The 19,662-nt window shown below is 52.1% G+C and overlaps 1 protein-coding gene across 8 annotated transcripts in view; it reads left to right on the top strand.

Annotated features, from left to right (window-relative positions):
* The window catches only part of PEX14 (peroxisomal biogenesis factor 14), a 153,538-nt gene that overhangs the window by 20,494 nt on the left and 113,382 nt on the right, over positions 1-19,662 (top strand). For 6 of the 8 annotated variants that reach the window (XM_070079319.2, XM_070079318.2, XM_051856878.2 and 3 more), the window contains exon 2: positions 3,356-3,403. In XM_070079319.2, coding sequence (XP_069935420.1) covers positions 3,356-3,403 — 48 coding nt within the window. Of the gene's footprint in view, positions 1-1,451; positions 2,599-3,355; positions 3,404-19,662 lie in introns of those variants that run through there. The other 2 variants (XM_089301484.1, XM_089301482.1) reach the window with 1 other exon arrangement.

Raw genomic sequence — 19,662 nt, 5'->3', positions numbered from 1 at the left:
CTGAGGCAGGAAATGGGGCAGTGTCCTTTTTAGGTTGCCGAATTTCTTTTTTTTTTCTTTTTTTTTTATTTTTTTGACAGACAGAGTGGACAGTGAGAGAGAGAGACAGAGAGAAAGGTCTTCCTTTGCCGTTGGTTCACCCTCCAATGGCCGCTGCGGCCGGCGCACCACGCTGATCCGTTGGCAGGAGCCAGGTGCTTCTCCTGGTCTCCCATGGGGTGCAGGGCCCAAGCACTTGGGCCATCCTCCACTGCACTCCCTGGCCACAGCAGAGGGCTGGCCTGGAAGAGGGGCAACCGGGACAGAATCCGGCGCCCCGACCAGGACTAGAACCAGGTGTGCCGGCGCCGCAATTCGGAGGATTAGCCTAGTGAGCTGTGGCGCCATATGTTGCTGAATTTCATCGTGAGCTGGAGAATCATCTAGAATGTTCTCAGTGTTGGGCAGTTCTCAGCTTGGTGAAAAGTCCTGTGTCAGTTCACTGAGGAACCTGCCTGGGCGAGACAGCGTGGCTATGGGAACACAGCGGGGAGATGGCGCTGCCCCTTTAGGCGCTCTGCGGGTGTCGGCAGCCCTGAGAGTGCTGCTCTCGGAGGCCCTGGCTGGGGACGCGCACAGGGAGCTGCTTGGCGGGCAGCTTCCTCCCTCCGGCAGGACACGCAGGGTGTCAGTGGAGGGTCCCTGGAATAGGAGGAGAGGACGCTTTTTCACTTCTAATGTTTCAGTTGTGTGTGTGTGTGTTTGTACAGTGCATTTACATGGCTCACCACTTAAAAAAGTACTAAAGGGTAAATGATGAAAGAGATTTACTTGGCTCTGGTGGTGTTTAGACAAACATGAGCTCTGTAAGAGATGAGCCGATGTTAAGGGACATTTTTGTGGAGACAGTGATTCAGAGTGATTCCCTGTATCACGGGAAGCACGTTTAGGCTTCCTAAACACCAGCACTCTTTGCGTGGGGCTGTTTTGTATACTCGGATAACCTGCCTTGTCATTTATGTTGTCAAGGTTGTTGGCTTACTACAATTTGGCCCAAACAAAACTGGACTATTTTAAGCGTTCAGTTCCCCGCCGTGAGTTATTTGACCTTGTCTCAGTCTCCTCATCGGCAGTAACTTCATACATTTATTGGGAGAATTAAATGAAGAAAGAGCTAAATGAGCGTTAGCACTCACTGTTATTATCTACCAAATGGAGTGAAGGAAGCCCTCAGGAAGATAATAAACTTTAATACATAACCCATTACGTATTAGCGAGTGGAACCTTTGTCCCATTCATCCATCCAGCAAGGACTTGTGCCTGGTGCTGGCCTCGGCCAGGGGTGTGGTGATAGCGGACAAACAGGTTCTGGCCCTGTGGGGTTATCAGATGAGGAAGGAGACAGGCCTTAGGCAGATGGTCACAAAGTGTAAAACTGCAGGCCCGCCCAGTGCTTGAAGGAGAGGCATTTGGTGTTGTTTATGAGTGTTTTTTATTTGGTGTTGTTTATGATTGGACCCACAGCCTTGGACGTCCAGGAAGGAAGGCTTCCCGGAGGAAGTGTCTCAGCCGATCTAAAGGATGAGTGGAAGCGTCAAGGGGAGGGGAGGAAGTACATGTGCAGAGGAGGCAAAGGCCAGTGTGTGCGGACGGCAGCGCTGGGTTGTGGTGCCGGAGGACACCTGACACATAGCCAGAGAAGATGGGAGGCGTTGTGAGCCATAGAGACCTTCCCCGCTGAATTCAGAGAGCAAGGAGAGGCCGTTGAGTTGTGTGCTGGGGGGTGGAGGATTACCTTTTGGGAGTGATGGTTGGCGCTGTGGAAGGTGGGTTGGCAGAGAGCCAGCGTGGATGTGGGTGAGCTGACCAGGAGGCTACTGTGGTGGTACAGGCAAGAGGTCTTGGTAGCGTGGGCCACCGTGAAGGCCACAGACACGGAGAGAAATGGGCAGATTGGCTCCGTGGCCATTCAGGAACGCCCTTGCCCCGGGCGGTGAGGGAGAAGGAGGCGGCAAGGAGGCCTTTGGGATTCCAGTTTGTGTAGCTCAGTGAAGCTTGTGCGGGTCACTCCACGGGGAGCCCTGGAAGGGGACCTGCGTGGCAGGGGGAGGCGATGGTGTCTGCGAGGGGATGAAGGTCCCAGTGGATGGGGGAGGGATCTGGCCCAGCCATCTGCAGTGCGAGCTCGGAGGTGACTGGAGCCCTGCGAGGGACAGCGGCAGGGAGCGCTCGCTCTGGCTCTGACCCGCTCTTTCTGGCTGGCTTCTCACCGGCTGTCCTGAGCCAGTGGTGCTCTTGGGACACGGCTTCAGGTGGAAGGGTGGAGGTGCTGTGTGACAGCTGTGTGGTGCAGCTGGAGGCTGGGAAGCATTGGGAACCCTCTGTGGAGGGGCCTCTTCCCTCTGCCACCTTCCACCCCTTTCCTAGGAGGCTTGGCACTGGCCGTCTGAACTAGCTGGGAGGCGAATGGAGGCTGGCTCCCGGCTCCTGGCTGCAGGCGCACACACATTAGCTGCACTTGTCTGGATAGCATCTGGGGATAATTGGCAATTGACTTGAACATCAGTAACTGTAAGCTGACCCTGACTCGCTCCAGCTGCTTGTTTTAGTCTTTTGGAGGTTTGTACATTTCTTCAGAGGCTGTTCCTCTTTAACTCTCCTCTTTCCTCTGAATTTTGACCAGGTCACTCAGGGGTTGAAGGCTCTTGTGAGGGTGAGGAGGGGTACCCAGGAGAAGGAAACAGTGGAGAAGCAGGCTGGTGGGCCACAGTGCTGCCTGCCCACCCATAGGTTCCGGTTATCTGTCTGCGTGTCACAAGCAGCTTATTTTGAAAAAAGGATTAATCCTCGGGCTTTCTTTACTGTTGTTTGGGGTGGAGTCCTCAGTGACCTGTGATAGGGAACAGTTTTGGTGTTGGCTGAGGATCTTGAGCGTGGGAAACTAGCACCCCCTTGTGCCCAAATCTGCTTCTTCACTGTTCTCGACTTCTCGGTCCACTGGAGTTGGGGAGACGGTGAGAGGGGTAGTACTCTCGTCTTCACGCCTTTCCTGTGCTTTTCACTGGTCCATGAATTTTGTGGTGGTCCCCAGACCTTGCTGCCTAGTGCCCATCTTGGACCTTTCCCAGCAGTAACCGAGCCTTGTTCTTGGGGGTGCGTGTGTGACGTGAGCCCAGAGACAATCTCTGTTCCCCAGTGAAGTCATGCTCTTTGGGCTACTACTTACAGGTAGCCCACAGCAAGACACTCCAGAGTTCTGAAAAACTGGTTGGGATAGGAGTGCTTGCCTGTGCTGCTTGAGAACAGGTGTCTTGGGTTTTTTGGTGTCCATTGGGTGGCACTGTGATCTTATTTTTGTTTCTATTTGTCTTTGCAGCCCAGCTCCTCTCCAGGAAGTGAAAATGTGGTGCCTCGAGAGCCGCTGGTAAGTACCGCGATGTTGGACGCTTCTGCTGGAGAAAACCCCACGTGAGTTTAAAGAAACCCTGTGGTGTGCAGTCGTGAGCGAGCAGTTTCCCTTGAAAAAGGTGCTGCGTGGAGAGGCCTGTCCGTGGCCTCTGACTTCCAGCTTTGGCTCTGCGTGCGTCTCCTTGGTGAAGCTTGGTCTTTTCTGGAACCATGAGTGCCCACCCTAGAGGGTCATGCACCACCGTGTTGCTGATCAGTAGTCGTGAGCGACATACCCGAGGGAGCATGGTGCTGGGCTGCTTCTGTGTCCTGGTTGTCTGAAATAGCTGTCTCTGCCCCTCAGGGCTGCAGACCTCAGGTGGCCCTTCAGCAGCAGGCCAGGAGGGCCTTCTGGGCTTGCCTGGTCACTCACTAGGCTTATGCAGTCTCCCCAGCATTTTCCTCCTAGGCTGTTGGAAGGGAGTTGCTGTGGTGGTCAGAGCCAGCACTGCCTGCCCTCCACCAGCACATTTGTGTTGCACTTTGGGCCTCCTGTAAATCCTGTCGTCCGGGAAGGAAGACTGGTTCTGTACAAACCAGGTGCATTTTAGGGGTTCAGCTTCCCGAGTGTCCACTCTCAGTGGTGACAGCAAGCTTGGGGTGTGCTGCCAAGGTTCTGCGGCCTCACCCGTTTTTCTTCACTCTCCTCCTGGCAGTCGTGGGAGAAGGTCCCTGGCGGGTAGGAGCCAGTTTGAGTTTTCACGTGGCTAAGCCTTTCTGTGGCAGAGGGGAGCTGGGGAGAGGCCGAGGGCTGGAGGCTGCCAGGGCGTCGTCAGGGAGCAGTGCTGTGAGTCAGGCCCCTGCTGTCACCAGTGGCTGTGCCTCACGGCGCTCTTTTTGTCTTGCTTGGGTTCTTCTTGAGGTCCTGGCGGTGGGAGAGCCAGAGGAGACCTTGCTCCGCCGGTCTCTTGGATAAGGCACTTGGTACCTCCCGTGGGGTCTGCACGGGTCATGTCCTTCTGGCCGAAGCTGTGGCTGGTTTTAGACTAAAGTCCAGATTGAACCCAGTAGTCCTCTTCAGTGCTTTCTTGCTCTGTCTCTGTGAATGCCGTTTGACTGATTTAACTGTCGATCAGGAGAAGGGCGGCCCACCCGTCTCTGGGCATGATTGGGGAAACTGGCTGGGAGCGCCGAGCGCTTGGCAGGCGCTCTGGTCTCTGGCCCTTTGCTCTGCTAATGGTTCTGTCCACTGCTCTGTTCCTGTGTACTGTGCATCTGCTTGCTGGTTGGCTGTGTTTTTACTTCTTTCTTTTCTGGGAGGCCCTGAGCAGTCTTCAAACCCTCGTAGCCTGTGATGGTCCCGAGTTCAGACTCATTCTCTCCAGGCCAACTCTACAATTACCTTATATTTAATTAATATTTTTCTCTTCTTTACGTACTTGCTGCATAATTGCTCAGAGAAAAGAAAACACATAGCAGCAATTTATATATATATAAAAAAAACCAATAATTAAAAAAAAACCCTGAAATAAACTCTCATCTCATTTGGGCTGATCCTGTGAGTTGGGTAATTAGGGCCCTATTAAAAGATAGACCCTTTGTCTTTCCCTTTTTTTTATTAATTTTTTTATATTAAACTCCCACAGTCTCTCAGTCATGCCCTTATTGCTTTTGGCCAACCGTTTGCTGCTGCCTGATTAAATGAGGGCACCAGCTGAGTTCTATGGTCTTGTGTGAACTACTTCTTCCTCCTGGGAATGGCAGTGGGAGGGTGTCGGGCAGAGGAGCCTGGCTTGGGTGGCAGGGGGGGACCCAGGGTGAGCAGGAGGAGAGCCTGTGGCTGCTGGGAACCGGCAGGGTGCTGGAGAAGGGGTGCCGTGGCAGCCGTCCCCCGCAGGGAGCGCCCCAGCGCGGTGCCACGCTATAGCTCTGGCTTGTGGACACACTCAGCTCGCGGCCCGGCAACGGGGGGCACTTTGTTGGGTGTGTGTGAGCATTTTCTGGGGGCTCCGCCTAGCCTGGGCTTGGAGGCTGGGGACCAGTGGAAGACCAAGGTGAGCCTTGCTCTCAGGTGAGAACATACTTTATTTGGGCAAGAGAAAGCATTCGCACACATGAAACAGGCAGCAGCACGAGGCTGCACGTGGTCTCAGCAAACAGCACCAAACCACCTGTGATTTGTGTGCAGAGTATAACGCTGTGGAGCCTAGCGAAGCGAGTTGTTCAGAACAGTTCTGCGGAGGGTGGGAGAGGGGCTTAGGCATGGTTTCTGTGAGGGCTGAAGCCCGGACTTGAGGAATAGGGCATCCCGGTGTTGGGAGAACACCCTACCAAGTTGCGTTTGTTTTTCTTTTTAACTGAGTGCATATTTCCCACAACATTTTTTTTTCTTTTTTTTTTTTTTTTTTTTTTTGACAGGCAGAGTGGACAGTGAGAGAGAGAGAGACAGAGAGAAAGGTCTTCCTTTGCTGTTGGTTCACCCTCCAATGGCCGCCGCGGCCGGCGTGCTGTGGCCGGCGCACCGCGCTGATCCGATGGCAGGAGCCAGGATCCAGGTGCTTTTCCTGGTCTCCCATGGGGTGCAGGGCCCAAGCACCTGGGCCATCCTCCACTGCACTCCCTGGCCACAGCAGAGGGCTGGCCTGGAAGAGGGGCAACCGGGACAGAATCCGGCGCCCCGACTGGGACTAGAACCCGGTGTGCCGGCGCCGCTAGGCGGAGGATTAGCCTAGTGAGCCGCGGCGCCAGCCATCCCACAACATTTCTTAATGGAAGCTGCCTGGTCACTATCCTAAAAGAGTTAAGGTGGGATATTGAAGGCAAAAAATTTCTTATCTGTTTCTTTGTTGCAGAACTAGATAACCACTTTGAAGTAATTTTTCTCCCTCTGAAATAAGTGAGTTATGGGGATGGGGTTTGTGGTACAGCGGGTTAAGCCACCGCTTGGGTTGCCCATGTCCCATATCACAGTGCCTGGTTTGAGTTCCGGCTGCTCTGCTTCCAATCCAGCTTCTTGCTCATGTGCTTGCCGTAATAGCTGAGGCTGGCTCAGATGCCTGAGCCCCTGCCACCCATGGAGGAGATCCAGATGACCTGTGGACTCCTGGCTTTGGCCTGGTGCAGTTACAGCTACTGGGGGCATTTGGGGAGTGAATCATCAGGTGGAAGAACTCTGTCTTTCACTCTTTCAATAAATAAGTCAGTAAATCTTTTTTTTTTTTTTTTTAAGATTTATTTTATTTATTTGAAAGACAGAGTTACAGAGAAAGGTAGAGACAGAGAGAGAGGTCTTCCCTCTGCTGGTTCACTCCCCAAGTGGCTGCAGTGGCCGGAGCTGCGCCAACCTGAAGCCAGGAGCCAGGAGCCTCCTCTGGATCTCCTATGTAGGCGCAGGGTCCCAAGGACTTGAGCCATCTTCTGCTTCTATCCCAGGCTATAGCAGAGTTGGATCGGAAGAGGAGCAGCCGGGACTAGAACCGGTACCCATATGGGAGGCTGGCACTTCAGGCCAGCGTGTTAACCCGCTGCACCACAGCACTGGCCCCAAGTCAGTAAATCTTTAGAAAGGAAGTGAGTGGTTACGGAAGACGCTCCGTGGGGCAGTCAGTGCAGTGCAGGTGGCACTGTTCTGTTGGTGTTCGTGTGTCTGCGTTACTGTCTTGCTTTCCTTGCTCGGGAAGGAAGGAAGGCCTGCTTTTCATTTTTGTCTCATTTGAGCCATAAAACTTGCTGTGATGCCGTTCGAAGTACAGCTGTGTGGTCTGCAGCGACGCCTTTGTGTTTTTAGATCCTCTGGTCTTGATTTCAGCCAGGTGGTGACCCTGCCTTGTCCCTTCAGTTCCTCTCCTCCCACACCCTCCAGATAGAAGCAGCCCGGCACCACTGCGTCTGTCGTGCTCTGTAGTATCCCGGTGTCACCAGGACTGGAGACTGGGCTCAGACGGGGCTCGAGGCATCCTGGAAGTCGCGCTGAAACCTGTCACTGACAAAGCCTCTTTGCTGCAGCAGAAGCTGCCGATGCCGTCTTGCTCTTCCTGCTCTTCCCCAGGCCTCGCCTCCCGGCCAGGGCGCCTGGCAGCCCTCCAGTGCCGCTGACCTGCTGCTGCCCGGCCTGGGCTCTGGCTCCCTGCACTGCCCTGGCAGGGTTGGTCCCTGCTTTTCTGTGGGTTGGCGAGAATGGGCCGTCTGCACAGAGAAACCTGGTTCCCATCTTGTTTGGATACCGAAACTAGGATTAAGTAACCTTCTGGGATTTCCTTTTCGTCCTTCGAGTTTTGGTCATTTGAAGTCAGCAGTAACTGCGGTTTCCTTTATAGTTTACTCACGTGTTTCATCTCAGCTTCTCAATACTCAGCAGTACTGTTGATCACCTGCTTTACGTAGTATTTTTGGGTTTTGCCTGAACTAGAATTTCACCTGTTTGGTTTTTGAACTGATTAACCAGAGCCTAGTAATCAAAGGGCCATTAATATCTTGAATGAGTTCAGGAAGCCAGTCCTGGGAGCCTCTCTTGAAGTAGGCTATGCCAGTTGCCCGCCTCCTGAGGGCCTCCCGTCTGCACTCCTGGTGCAGTCTCCCCGTATCCGTGTCTTCTGCGGCTTCCGTGGTTCCCGTGTGTCCGAGGGGTGCTTGTTGGCAGGCTCACTGTGGAGGGTGGTTCTCATTCTTTTCTCACCAGACTGTTTCTGAAGGATGATGTTCACATGCTCAGTGCATTTTTTTTGTGTGGACTTGTGTGCGTGTGAAAGTGTACTGTAAGGATGTGGATAGCAGATAGCATATAAAGATGCTTCAGAAAGCCCATGGGAAAATGGAATTAAAAGACAAGTTTATTTTGATGCAAAAAAATAAAAGTCCATGTGGAGTTTTTCATAATATTTTCCATGAACATTAAAATGTCTATTTTCATGTACTAGAAAGAGGGACAGAATGATACAGAAAGGGAGAGAGAGATCTTCCATCTGTTGGTTCGCTCCTCAAATACTGACACCAGCCGGGGCTGGGCCAGGCCAAAGCCAGAAACCCAGAGCTGCATCCAGATCGCCCGCATCTGAGCCTTCCAGAACGCGTTAGCAGGAGCTGGGTGGAAGTAGAGTACCTTAGGTCTCAAACTGGGCACTCCGGTGTGGGACGCAGGCCTCCCAAGTGGCAGTTTAACCTGTCGTGCCACAGTGCTCGTCCCTTCGTACATTTTTTGAAGACCTTTGTACGTGTGTATTTCAGTTTTTTTACATCACAATAAACTTACTTTTGAATTCCATTTTCCACAAACTCTTTGAAGTATTCATATAAATGAGTGTAAGATTCAAAGAGTTTTGTGTGGGGAAATAAAATTGATTTTGATCCTTTCCTCATGAAAGTGTTTCACAGGCACACGGGTAATGAAACCATCCATTTAGACATTTCAAGAAATTCATTTTTTCCCAGGAACAATAAATAACTAGGGCAAACCTCATTTTAAAGTAGTAACTGTTAGTTTAAAAATCTGTCGTGGTTGGTTTCTGTGCAGTTGAGTGTGTTGGAGCTGTGGTTTCTGCCCCCGTGCCCTCTCGGGGGGTGTCTGGGAGTGGGAGTGACATTACAGGGGGAATCTGAAATCCTCTCAGCATGTCTTTTTAAAGTAAATTCTCTGCCGGCACTGTGGCTCACAAGGCTAATCCTCTGCCTGCGGTGCTGGCACCCTGGGTTCTAGTCCCGGTTGGGGCGCCGGTTCTGTCCCGGTTGCCCCTCTTCCAGTCCAGCTCTCTGCTGTGGCCCGGGAAGGCAGTGGAGGATGGCCCAAGTGCTTGGGTCCCTGCACCCGCATGGGAGACCAGGAGAAGCACCTGGCTTCTGGCTTTGGCCGGCCGTGGCGGCCATTAGGGGGAGTGAACCAATGGAAGGAAGACCTTTCTCTCTGTCTCTCTCTGTCTATAACTCTCTCTGTGTGTCTCTCTCTCACTGTCTAACTCTGCCTGTCAAAAAAGTAAATTCTCTAGATTTTGATGCTTGAACTGCTATTAGCAGCGTCTTCCTCTGGGTGCCCCCCAACTGCTAAGAAACCTGGGGACGAAGATCAAGTGTAGACAGGGAAGAGGGGGTCTCGTTGCCCCTTGCTGGTCCTGATCCTGCCGTTCCGAGGATGTAGCTTTTCAGATAGGAGAGGTGGTTGGCTCTCCTTCTCCGCTGCTCCGCGTCATCACAGTAAAGACACTCCAGTGAAGGGGAAGGTTTGCTTTTTCCTTCCCGATGTCCACAAGCCCTGCTTGCTGGTTGGGCGGTGCCTGAGACTCCCACCTGCTCTGGGAGGAAAACTGGTCCAGAGTGAGTGCCGGAGGAGAGCGCCGTCTGTGCTGGGGGGTGTCCCCTCCAGGCCGCTGCCTCTTCCCGCTCTGTCATCCTGTGCTTGGAGAGGAGAGGCAGTGGCCTTGAAGTTGTTTCCTCTTTCAGGTAAATGAAGAGGTTGTTTTTCAGTTTTAAGGTATCCTTTTACAAGTAATTATTAAATGAATCGAAACTCTTAGGGGTGATAATTAAAGAAATGGAATTTGGAATAATTATTCGCCTTTGTTTACACTGCGGGTTCCTGGCGCTCACAGTAATACTTTACGTTTGCTGGGCTTCCCGTAATCACAGGCCCTGCCCCTGCACTGAGCGGTGTCCTGATTTTGGACGTGTGGGAACTGAGGAAGTGGGCGCTCGTGCGCCTTTCTTCGGAGCCACACAGCGACTGAGGGGCTGGTCTTTAATCTTGTCGCCAGCATCATTCTTTCAGAAGGAACAGTTGGGTCGCCCCCCTCTTCTCCCGGAGGTGCTGGCTTTCCAGTTCCTGCAGATGCCCTGCTGGTGCCGGCGCTGGGCTCTGCAGGACTCTCACTTGGGTGGAGGCGCGTTCTGAAGCGGGCTTTCTTCTTGTTTGGGATACTTTTCACGTAGAGGTGTCTCTGGAGTGTGTAGTGAAGGATAGGTATCCTGCGTCCCCCGCAAGCCCCTAGTTTGCAGAGCTCTGAACATCCCACTGTACTCAGGACAGCCGAGTGCCCTATGTGTTCCCGGGTAATTTCAACTTAAAATATTTCAGCCCTTTGTCGAGCCACGCAGACCAATTTTGCCTTGAAAAATGCGATCTTGTAGTGAATCCCCCTTGTGTGCCGTGAGAAGCTGCGGGAAGACAGAGTGCTGCTCTAGAAGGGCGTGTTCACCGCCCTCCCTCCCCCCCAGCTCTCCTTTCTTTTATGGTTTGTAGTTATAACCAAGATTTATGCCTGTTGCTCCACAAATCTTCCCTCTGCCATTGTGAGTTTGTCTGAACGGTCTAGAGATGGGGCCGACACTGAGTGATTCTCGAGGTAAATCTGCCCGGGCCCTTCCTGACAGTTGGAGGCGGAGAGGAGCTAATGCGTGGCCCCAGTGGGGCGGGTGTGGGATAAATCGCCCTGTCGAGCAGGCAGGCTGCCACCTTTGTGGCCTCAGCCGTGACCCTGGCACGGCTGCCCTGGCCGTGGTCAGTGAGTGCTTCCGGACAGATCCGTGGGTGCAGGCCCACAGCAAGAGCGTGTCTGGGGACAGGGCCACTTCTTCTGGCCTTGTGGTGGCAAAGAGCTGCTCACAGAATCAAGCATGCAAGGAGATTATTTGTATAAATGATTTAGTTTTCCACACTTCACTGAAAATGGCTTCTGATGGGGAAGGGGAGTCAACGACATCTCTTCAGCGTCTTTCTCCTGGCCTGCCCTCGCCTTTGCCTTGTCCTTTTGTCTCTTGTGCACTTCGGAGAGTTGTTTTGAATGAAATGAAGTGGGAATATAGATAAATATATATTACTACTTTAAAATTTACTTATTTGAGAGGCAGACAGAGAAAGAAAGCCCCCAGCCACTGGTTTACTTCCCGAATGCCTGAAGCAGCCAGAGCCAGGACGCCAGGCTCCCACATAGGACCGAAACCTTGAGCCATCACGGCTGCTTCCCAGGGTGTGTGTTAGCAGGAAATCCAGAGCCGAGCTGGGCCTCTCACACAGGCCCTCCAGGGTGGGACCTGAGTGCCTTAACCGGTACCTGAACCAGTAGGTGAATGTCAGCCCCCGGAAGTATGTTTTAAAGGGCTCAAACTTGCATTTGATACACTCATTTAAATAGTTGGCTGCTGGGGCCAGTGGAACCTACTCGCCAGGCCCGGGTGCCCTGAACGAGGCTGCTCCCCGGCTCGTCAACTGCACACTCGCTCCTCACGCCCCTTCCTAAACCTGTGTGTGCCAGATTGTATTAGTTGTTGAATCAGGTTGGATGTCAACAAATGAAATATAAATGTGAGGAGGGGATTCTGCAGCTCTAATGTGTTCTATAAAGATAAATATGGAGAGTGGGTTCTGTGAAACCAAGTTAGATGCTGTGGTAAATATGAATTGCTAAAAAAAAAGGTGCTCTCAGATTCGGTGTGAGACACAGGTAAACACTGGGGGAGGATGTCTGTAAGTTTCTCATTTTGCTTTAGAAACTATGGAGGGTGCGTTATGGGTGGGGCTTATGTAGGGAAGATGGCTGGGAACGTCAGGCTGTGGCCCACACTCAAAGAAAGGTCTTGGCTCTACATCAAAAGGTTAGCAAATGACTGTACATTTATAGGTTTTCGGTTAATATAAAATGTTTCAGGTATGTAGAGCAGGCTCCATTTTTAATGATCCCCTGCCTTAACTGATTTTTTGATTAACTGAACAATTACTAGTGCTGATCACATAGGGCAGGGCTGCTTCTCTGCCCCGTGCCGGCCTCGGCGCTGGTTTCTTTATTTTCGTCCTGTTTGGCTCCAGCAGCTCTGTGAGGATTCCTCTCTTGCTGCACTTCACAGTGAGGAAGCTGGAACCCAGGACAGGGAAGTTCCTGGAGCTGGGAAGTGGCCGGACTGAAACCCAGAGTTCCAAATCCGTACCGCTGAGCCCAGCAGGGTGGGAGAGCACGCCTGGGTGACCCGGCGGCCCCGCCTGTGAGCAGCCTCCTGGCGAGCGCCTGGCTGGCCCGAGGGTGTGCACTGTGCAGCCCGGCTGCACAAAGCTCCAGCGTCGCCTGCTGATCCTGCTTTCTCTAGAGCTGTTGCCTTAGATTGCTTGCCCTGGTTGGAGTCTTTTGTATGCATCTTAGCTGTTGAAAGGGCACCTATTAATTTATCACAGGTGATGTGTGCCTCCTCAGGCTCGGAGGAGGCGTCTGCACCCATGTACCTCACTAATGACAGGTTGTGGGGATCGAGAGGAGATAATAGGACCTTCTCATCTGCCGTCTGTAGGGAAGTGCTATGTCCCTGGTGGCTTCTAGGGGGCAGCAGCCGCTTGCTAGTTCTGCTCGCAGAGCCGAGGCGGTCCGTTGGGCGATTTGCTCTGGGCTTTAGCCCTGTAACTGGTGCTGCGTACGAAAATACAGTAAACAGGATCCTTCATTTCTTTCTCCACTCCCCCTTTATCTGTGTCCCTATCAACTCCACCAGTTCCTCATTGTCAGAGTTAAGGCAGCAAAGTTCACGGGCTTTGAAGATAAGAGAACAGAGATGTCTTTATGAGAGTAAAATCTTGTCACATCTCACTTGTTGCCAGCTACTAGACACTGATAGCCTGCTCTAATGATGTTTAGAGGTTTTGAAACTCTCCCCCGTGGACACGTGTCTTTATTCTGTAGGGAACACGGCTGTCACATGGTTAATTACCTGTCGTCTTGTTGGCGCTCCCTTCCCCCCAGCCAGGCCAGGCTTACAGAGGGTTCCCTTCCATCCCAAATGACTTATTTCAGAAGCACCTTGAGGGGAACACTCAGATTTGCCAATGTGTCGGCTTTCGGGGCCCAAGGCCGACAGGGGGACACTGCGCCTTGTCAGGCGTGGCTGGTTCTCCCTGGCTCGGTGTTCCTGGCTGCTCTCACTTTTTCACTGGTTGGTGAGGAAAAGGAGCGAGACTGGTTGCAGGCAGAACTGAATGTTTGCCATTCACGCAGAGACGCAAATTAGCCACAACATTTCAGCCGTGTGAGGTTTATTCATTATTTAGGGTGAGCGAAAAATTCCCGGTCCTGACTCTGCCGTGGGAGGAACAGGTGACCTGTGGCTGCCTTCTTGCCAGATGGCTTTGTGTTCTCCGGAGTTTTCTTCTGAGGACCCCAGGGCCCTGGAGAAGGGCAGGAGTTTGTATCCAGCTCCAGCCCAGGGAGAGGTTTTCCTCGCAGCTGAAGGCGTGCCTCTCACCCCCCGCCCCCGCCCCAGCACCCTCTGTTGCCTCTGAAACATGACGGTTAATAGGGTCTATTCATGAACAGGAGTTGTGACTGGAAGTGGTGCGGATCTCTGACGGTGAAGTGGCCTACGACTCCCGCTTACCAAATGGTTGTCGTCCGTGTTGTTATTTCTGTTGGACTTTGGAAGAACTCAGCCTGGGCTCCAGAGCCCCGTTTCTGAGAGGACGTTTTGATTCCTCTGTGATGTCCAGAAAGAACCTTATTTCTGCTGACACCTGGGTCTGCGGCCGGCCCCCGCCCGTTTCTCTCCCCTTCCTTTCTGCTTCTGCTCCGTCCCCTCGGCGGCCCCGTCAGCCAGGGCGTCCCCCGGCCAGCCTGGCCGTGCCGCGCGGCGAGAGGGACGCTGCCGTGTTTGTTTTTGCAGCTCCTGGATTTGGTTTAATGTACGATTGATTTTTTTAATGTATTTAATCATTTTCTTCTTACCTCATAAGGATTAACCTGCACAAACCTCATTTTATCCTAAGTGTGGCTTTGGGAGGAAGGGAGAAGAAAATTGAGTTTCTCTGGCTTTTTTTTTTTTTTTTTTTTTTTTTTTTTTTTTTTGACAGGCAGAGTGGACAGTGAGAGAGAGAGACAGAGAGAGAAAGGTCTTCCTTTGCCGCTGGTTCACCCTCCAATGGCCGCCGCTGCAGCCGGCGCACCGCGCTGATCCTGGCAGGAGCCAGGAGCCAGGTGCTTTTCCTGGTCTCCCATGGGGTGCAGGGCCCAAGCACCTGGGCCATCCTCCACTGCACTCCCTGGCCATAGCAGAGAGCTGGCCTGGAAGAGGGGCAACCGGGACAGAATCCGGCGCCCCAACCGGGACTAGAACCCGGTGTGCCGGCGCCGCAAGGTGGAGGATTAGCCTATTGAGCCACGGCGCCGGCTTCTCTGGCTTATTTTATTCTTTCACTTTTTATTTGCCGAGTGGCTCTTCCTGCCGAAGTGGCTCTGGAAAGTACAGTGTGTTTTTGTGGCCGTCGCTGACTCCCTTCGCACTGGTCTCCCTTGCATGCAGGGGGCTCGGTGATAACTGGTGCAGTCTCATCAGTCAGTCAGGGACTAGCGGGGAGGGCTGCCTACCCAGCACATGCGAGGCATCACCGTTCGGTGTCTGCCCCTGAGTCGGGGCTCGCCGGGTCAGCCCTGTCCTGACGCTGTGCCTTGGCTTGCCTAATTGTTTCGCACGGTCACCGGGATTTACGGATTGTAGCCTAATCTGCCCCCTTCCGATGGTTCTTGTTAGTTCCTGCTTCCTGGTCCTGTATGTGAAGCGTGAATTTGCAGAGGTTTCTGTTCTCCTTCGTGGGTTTCTGGTGCCCAGGGTGGTTAGGTGGCCGCCTGAGGTTGATGGTCCCTGCGTCGGTGTCTGCAGAGTTCAGATGGGGGCAGGTCTTTGTGAGAGTCGGATTGAGCCTCACTTTGGGTGGTTATCTGGTTTGCCTTCTACCCTGTCTGCTGTGATCCGGCGTGGAGGGAGAGTATCCCCCATTACCCTGCCAGGCTTCCAGGTGCTCCCGATTGGAAGGCTTTTAGGCGCTGAGGGGGAAGGCGTCCCCGTGCTGTGTTTCTGAGTGAGACACATTTTGTGTATGCTTGTTTCCGACACTTTGCTAAGCTCTCCTTGGGATGGGCATACCCTGTGTGGCTCAGCTCCCGGCACACATTTGTGGAGTGAATGCATGTATGTGCGGCTTACGCTGATGGAGAGGAGAAGCCCTAGAGGTGGACTGCACAGCTGCTGCTGGCTTCCTGCTAGGACTTAGGGTGCAGGGTTCCCATTGGGATGCGCAGACGCTGATGTTTAGAGGCTCGGAGCCACAAAGGCAGCATCAGAGGGAACATTACAACCCAGGCCTTTGTAGCCTTTCCGTTATTATGGTTTAATTCTTGACAGTCTTTATTTGCAGTGACACTGGGACCAGAGAAGACAGTGCTCACTCCCACCTCGGTGTTCTTCCTCTCCACATCCTGCTCTGTAGCTGTGTGCACTGACAGGCAGCGTGCAGCGTGCAGCGTGCAGGCACGGAGCTGCCCTCCACTTTGTCTAGAAACAGCCGCTTTTGACTCAAGTTGGAAACCAGATGACTCACCATTCTGTTTGTTTTATTGCAACTGTCGTTTCACGAAACGCCCGGGAAGCTCCACACTGTGCATGCCAAAGCCAGGTCTCCGTCTTTCTTCTGTATTTTGTTACCTCTTCTGTGATCTCTAATCTTTCATGTTTCTCCTCTCCCCTTCCCTTTCAGAATTGTTTTCTCTTTCATTACTTTCTCCTTCTCTGTCCCTCCCTTCCTTCCTGCCCCTCCTCCCTACCTTTGATGACTCTAATGAAATCTGTAGTTGAAGTAGTTTTGCTAACATCATGGTGCTGCTTTAATGCTAACTGATTGAGAGCGTATATCTTGAAATTTTTATGTATGGTTTAGAAATGAAAATGTCCATGCGTGTCAGAGTTTGTAAAGTGCTCATTGAACTCAGCTCTAGAAGCTGAGTGCCAGGTCACATCATAACAGTAACTCTTTCTTTTTTAAAAGATTTATTTAGGGGCTGGCATCGTGGCGTAATAGGTTAAACTGCTGCCTGCAATGCTGGCATGCCAAATGGGTGCTGGTTCAAGTCCCAGCTGTCCCACTTCTGATCCAGCCCCCCGGTAATGTGCCTGGGAAAGCAGCAGAGGATGACCCAAGTCCTTGTGTCCTTGCACTCATGTGGGAGACTTGGATGAAGCTCCTGGCTCTTGGCTTTGGCCTGGCCCAGCCCTGGCCGTTGCAGCCAACTGGGGAGTGAACCAGCGGGTGGAAGATCTGTCCCCCCAACCCCCAGCTCTGCCTTTCAAATGAATAAAATAAATCTTTAAAAAAAATTTGTTTGAAAGGTGGGGAGACAGAGAAAGAGAGATCTTCCATCAGCTGATTCACTCCCCAAGTGGACACAATAGCCAGGGCTGGTCTAACCTGAAGCCAGGAGCCCAAAATTCCATCTGTGTCTCCCATGTGGGTGGCAGGAGCCCAAATACTTGGGATGTTTTCTGCTGCTTTCCCAGGCACATTACCGGGGGGCTGGATCAGAAGTGGGACAGCTGGGACTCAAACCAGCTCACTGATATGGGATGTGGCCACTTAACTGCTGTGCCAAATGCCATCCCCATATAATGCATTTAAAACTTATTTATTTATTTGCTATGAAAAGGGAGAGGGAGAGGGAGGAAGAGAGTGAGACAGACAGATGGACTGACAGAGCTCCCATCTGCTGGTTTTCTCCTCAGATGACTGCAACAGGCTGAAGCCAGGAACCAGGAACTCGGTCCTTTTTTCCCATATAGTGGCAGGAACCCAACCACTTGAGCTATCACCTGCCCCCGCTCCCTCCCCCCAGGGAAACTAGACTTGGGAGTGGAGCTGGGAGTTGAACCCAGGCGCTCCAATGTGGGATGCAGGTGGCCCAGCTTTGCCCACAATGGCAAACAAATGCCCCATTTTTTATATTGCATTTTACAAAACGGTATATCCTAGTCTCTTCTACATAGCCATTTCCTTTATTGATGGCTGCCAGGATCACAGTAGCTCTAAGAGTGTTTGAATATCCTGGGAAAGTCTTCTGTGGGCTGTAGGTTCCTCTGACTTCTGAGGACTAGGGGAGCCATGACCTCTGTGTACTGTGGGACCTGCGACTTTTTTTTTTTTTTTTTAAGAGTTTTTTTTTTTTTTTGTTTAAAAGACAGAGTTAGAGAGGTAGAGACAGAGAGAGAGGTCTTCCATCTGATGGTTCACTCCCCAATTGGCCACAACGGCTGGAGCTGTGCCGATCCGAAGCCAGGAGCCAGGAGTTTCTTCTGGGTCTCCCATGTGGGTGCAGGGGCCCAAAGACTTGGGCCATCCTCTGTTGCTCTCCCAGGCCATAGCAGAGAGCTGGATTGGAATTGGAGAAGCCGGAACTAGAACCGGCGCCCGTATGGGATGCTGGCACTTCAGGCCAGGGCTTTAACCCGCTGTGCCACAGCGCTGGCCCTGGGACCTGTGACTTCTGTGACTGCCAAGTCTCCTATTGACAGTGAGGTTACATCAAAATTGTGTATTGTTGAGAGCACCTTGATCTTGTTAACCTTTTTCTCCCTTAAGATGTTCGTTAACTGTAATTCCTGAAGTAGGGAGGACCTGTTCAGGGCTGGAGTTCTCACCCAGGACTCGCAGGATCTTTTTTCCTGGTCCCCGATACTGTGCCACTTGGCTAAGTCACCTGATTGATGACATGAGCATCATTGGGTGTTAAACACCTGGCCAGGGAAACGGGGGCCCTCTGTGGATTTACCCAAAGGATGGCAGACAGATTGTCGAATTTTAATGAAGGTGGGCGGGTCCCTGACGGAGCAGAGCAGAATCCCAGCGTTAACCTCGGGAATGCTCATTGGAAACCTGCTCTGGTGTCGATGGTTACATTACACATTTGTCACCTCCTCAGATCCAACTGAACTAATTTTAGAAGTAGTTAGTTAAAATGAAAAAGAACAGTAGCTGCAGATACATAGGAGCTTATTTTAATCAAATGTTTCCTGCTCTTTTTCTCCTTTTTAAAAAGGCCTTCGGTCTAATTTGGCCTTCAAGGTGAGTGATTCCCTGGGTTCTGTTTCAAGAAAACTTCTTTTCTATTTTTTTTTAAAAGATTTATTTATTTAGTTGAAAGGCAGAGTTACAGAGAGTGAGAAGGGGAGACAGAGAGAGAGCTTCTGTCCACTGGTTCACTCCCCAAATGGCTGGAAGAGCAAGAGCTGAGCCAGGCCTAAGTCAGGACCTTCTTTTGGATCTTCCAGATGGGTTCAGGGGCCCAAGCACTTGGTTCATTATTTTCTGCCGTCACAGGTGCATTAGCAGGGAGCTGGATTGAAAGTAGATCAGCTGGGACTCTAATTGACATCCATATGGGATGCTGGCACTGCAGGCTACAGCTTTGCCCACTACACCACATCGCTGGCCCTGTGTACTTTCAAAATTATTTATGTTTTTTTTTTTTTTTTTTTGACAGGCAGAGTGGACAGTGAGAGAGAGAGAGACAGAGAGAAAGGTCTTCCCTTGCCGTTGGTTCACCCTCCAATGGCCGCCGCGGCCGGCGCGCTGCGGCCGGCGCACCGCGCTGATCCAAAGGCAGGAGCCAGGTACCCATCCTGGTCTCCCATGGGGTGTAGAGCCCAAGTACCTGGGCCATCCTCCACTGCACTCCCTGGCCACAGCAGAGAGCTGGCCTGGAAGAGGGGCAACCGGGACAGAATCTGGCGCCCCGACCGGGACTAGAACCTGGTGTGCTGGTGCCGCTAGGCGGAGGATTAGCCTAGTGAGCCGCGGCGCCGGCCATTTATGTTTGTTAAAGATTTGTTTATTTATCTAAAAGGCAGAGTTACAAAGCAAGAGAGAGACAGATATCTTCCATCTGCTGGTTCATTCTTCAAATGGCTGTGATGGCTGGGGCTGGGCCAGGCTGAAGCTGAGAGCCAGAAGCTTCATCCAGATCTCCCACGTGGGCGGCCAGGGGCCCAAGCACTTGGGTCATCTGCTGCTGCTGTCCCAGGTGCATCAACAGAGAACTGGATGGAAAGTGAAGCAGCTGGGACTTGAACTTGTGCCCATGTGGGATGGCAGCATCACAGACAGCTCAACTGCCTAAGCCATGACAAAAACCCCTACCACTTCCTTTCAGTGTGCCTCCAAGGAAGGGGAATATTTTCCATGATGTGAGTGGGGGAAAATATGGTGTCATCAGAATGTTAACAAGTTGGCTGTGAGTTTTAAAAAATATATATACTGGGTAGCATTCAGCACACAGTGCCGTGGTTTTTTTTACACACTTGGATGATGTCTGATTCTGTCACAGTCATTATCCTGATGCTGCAAAACGGAAAATTGCAGGCTGATAACTTAATCCTCTAACCTTTTGGGGCTAAGGTGGGAGTAGAGCTGGGGGTGGGGGTTCAGATCAAGATATTCTCACTTCCCACTGAAGACAGATGTTCCTCTGTTACTGCTGACAGTCTGAACGAGGAGTCCAGAGTTTCTGGCCATTTTAA

This window comes from Oryctolagus cuniculus, chromosome 7 (assembly GCF_051225735.1).
Source record: "Oryctolagus cuniculus isolate XC-2025 breed Fujian yellow rabbit chromosome 7, ASM5122573v1, whole genome shotgun sequence".
Taxonomy (NCBI): Eukaryota; Metazoa; Chordata; class Mammalia; order Lagomorpha; family Leporidae; genus Oryctolagus; species Oryctolagus cuniculus.
Note: the sequence above shows the minus strand (reverse complement) of the source record. Positions and strands in the feature narration are given on the sequence as shown.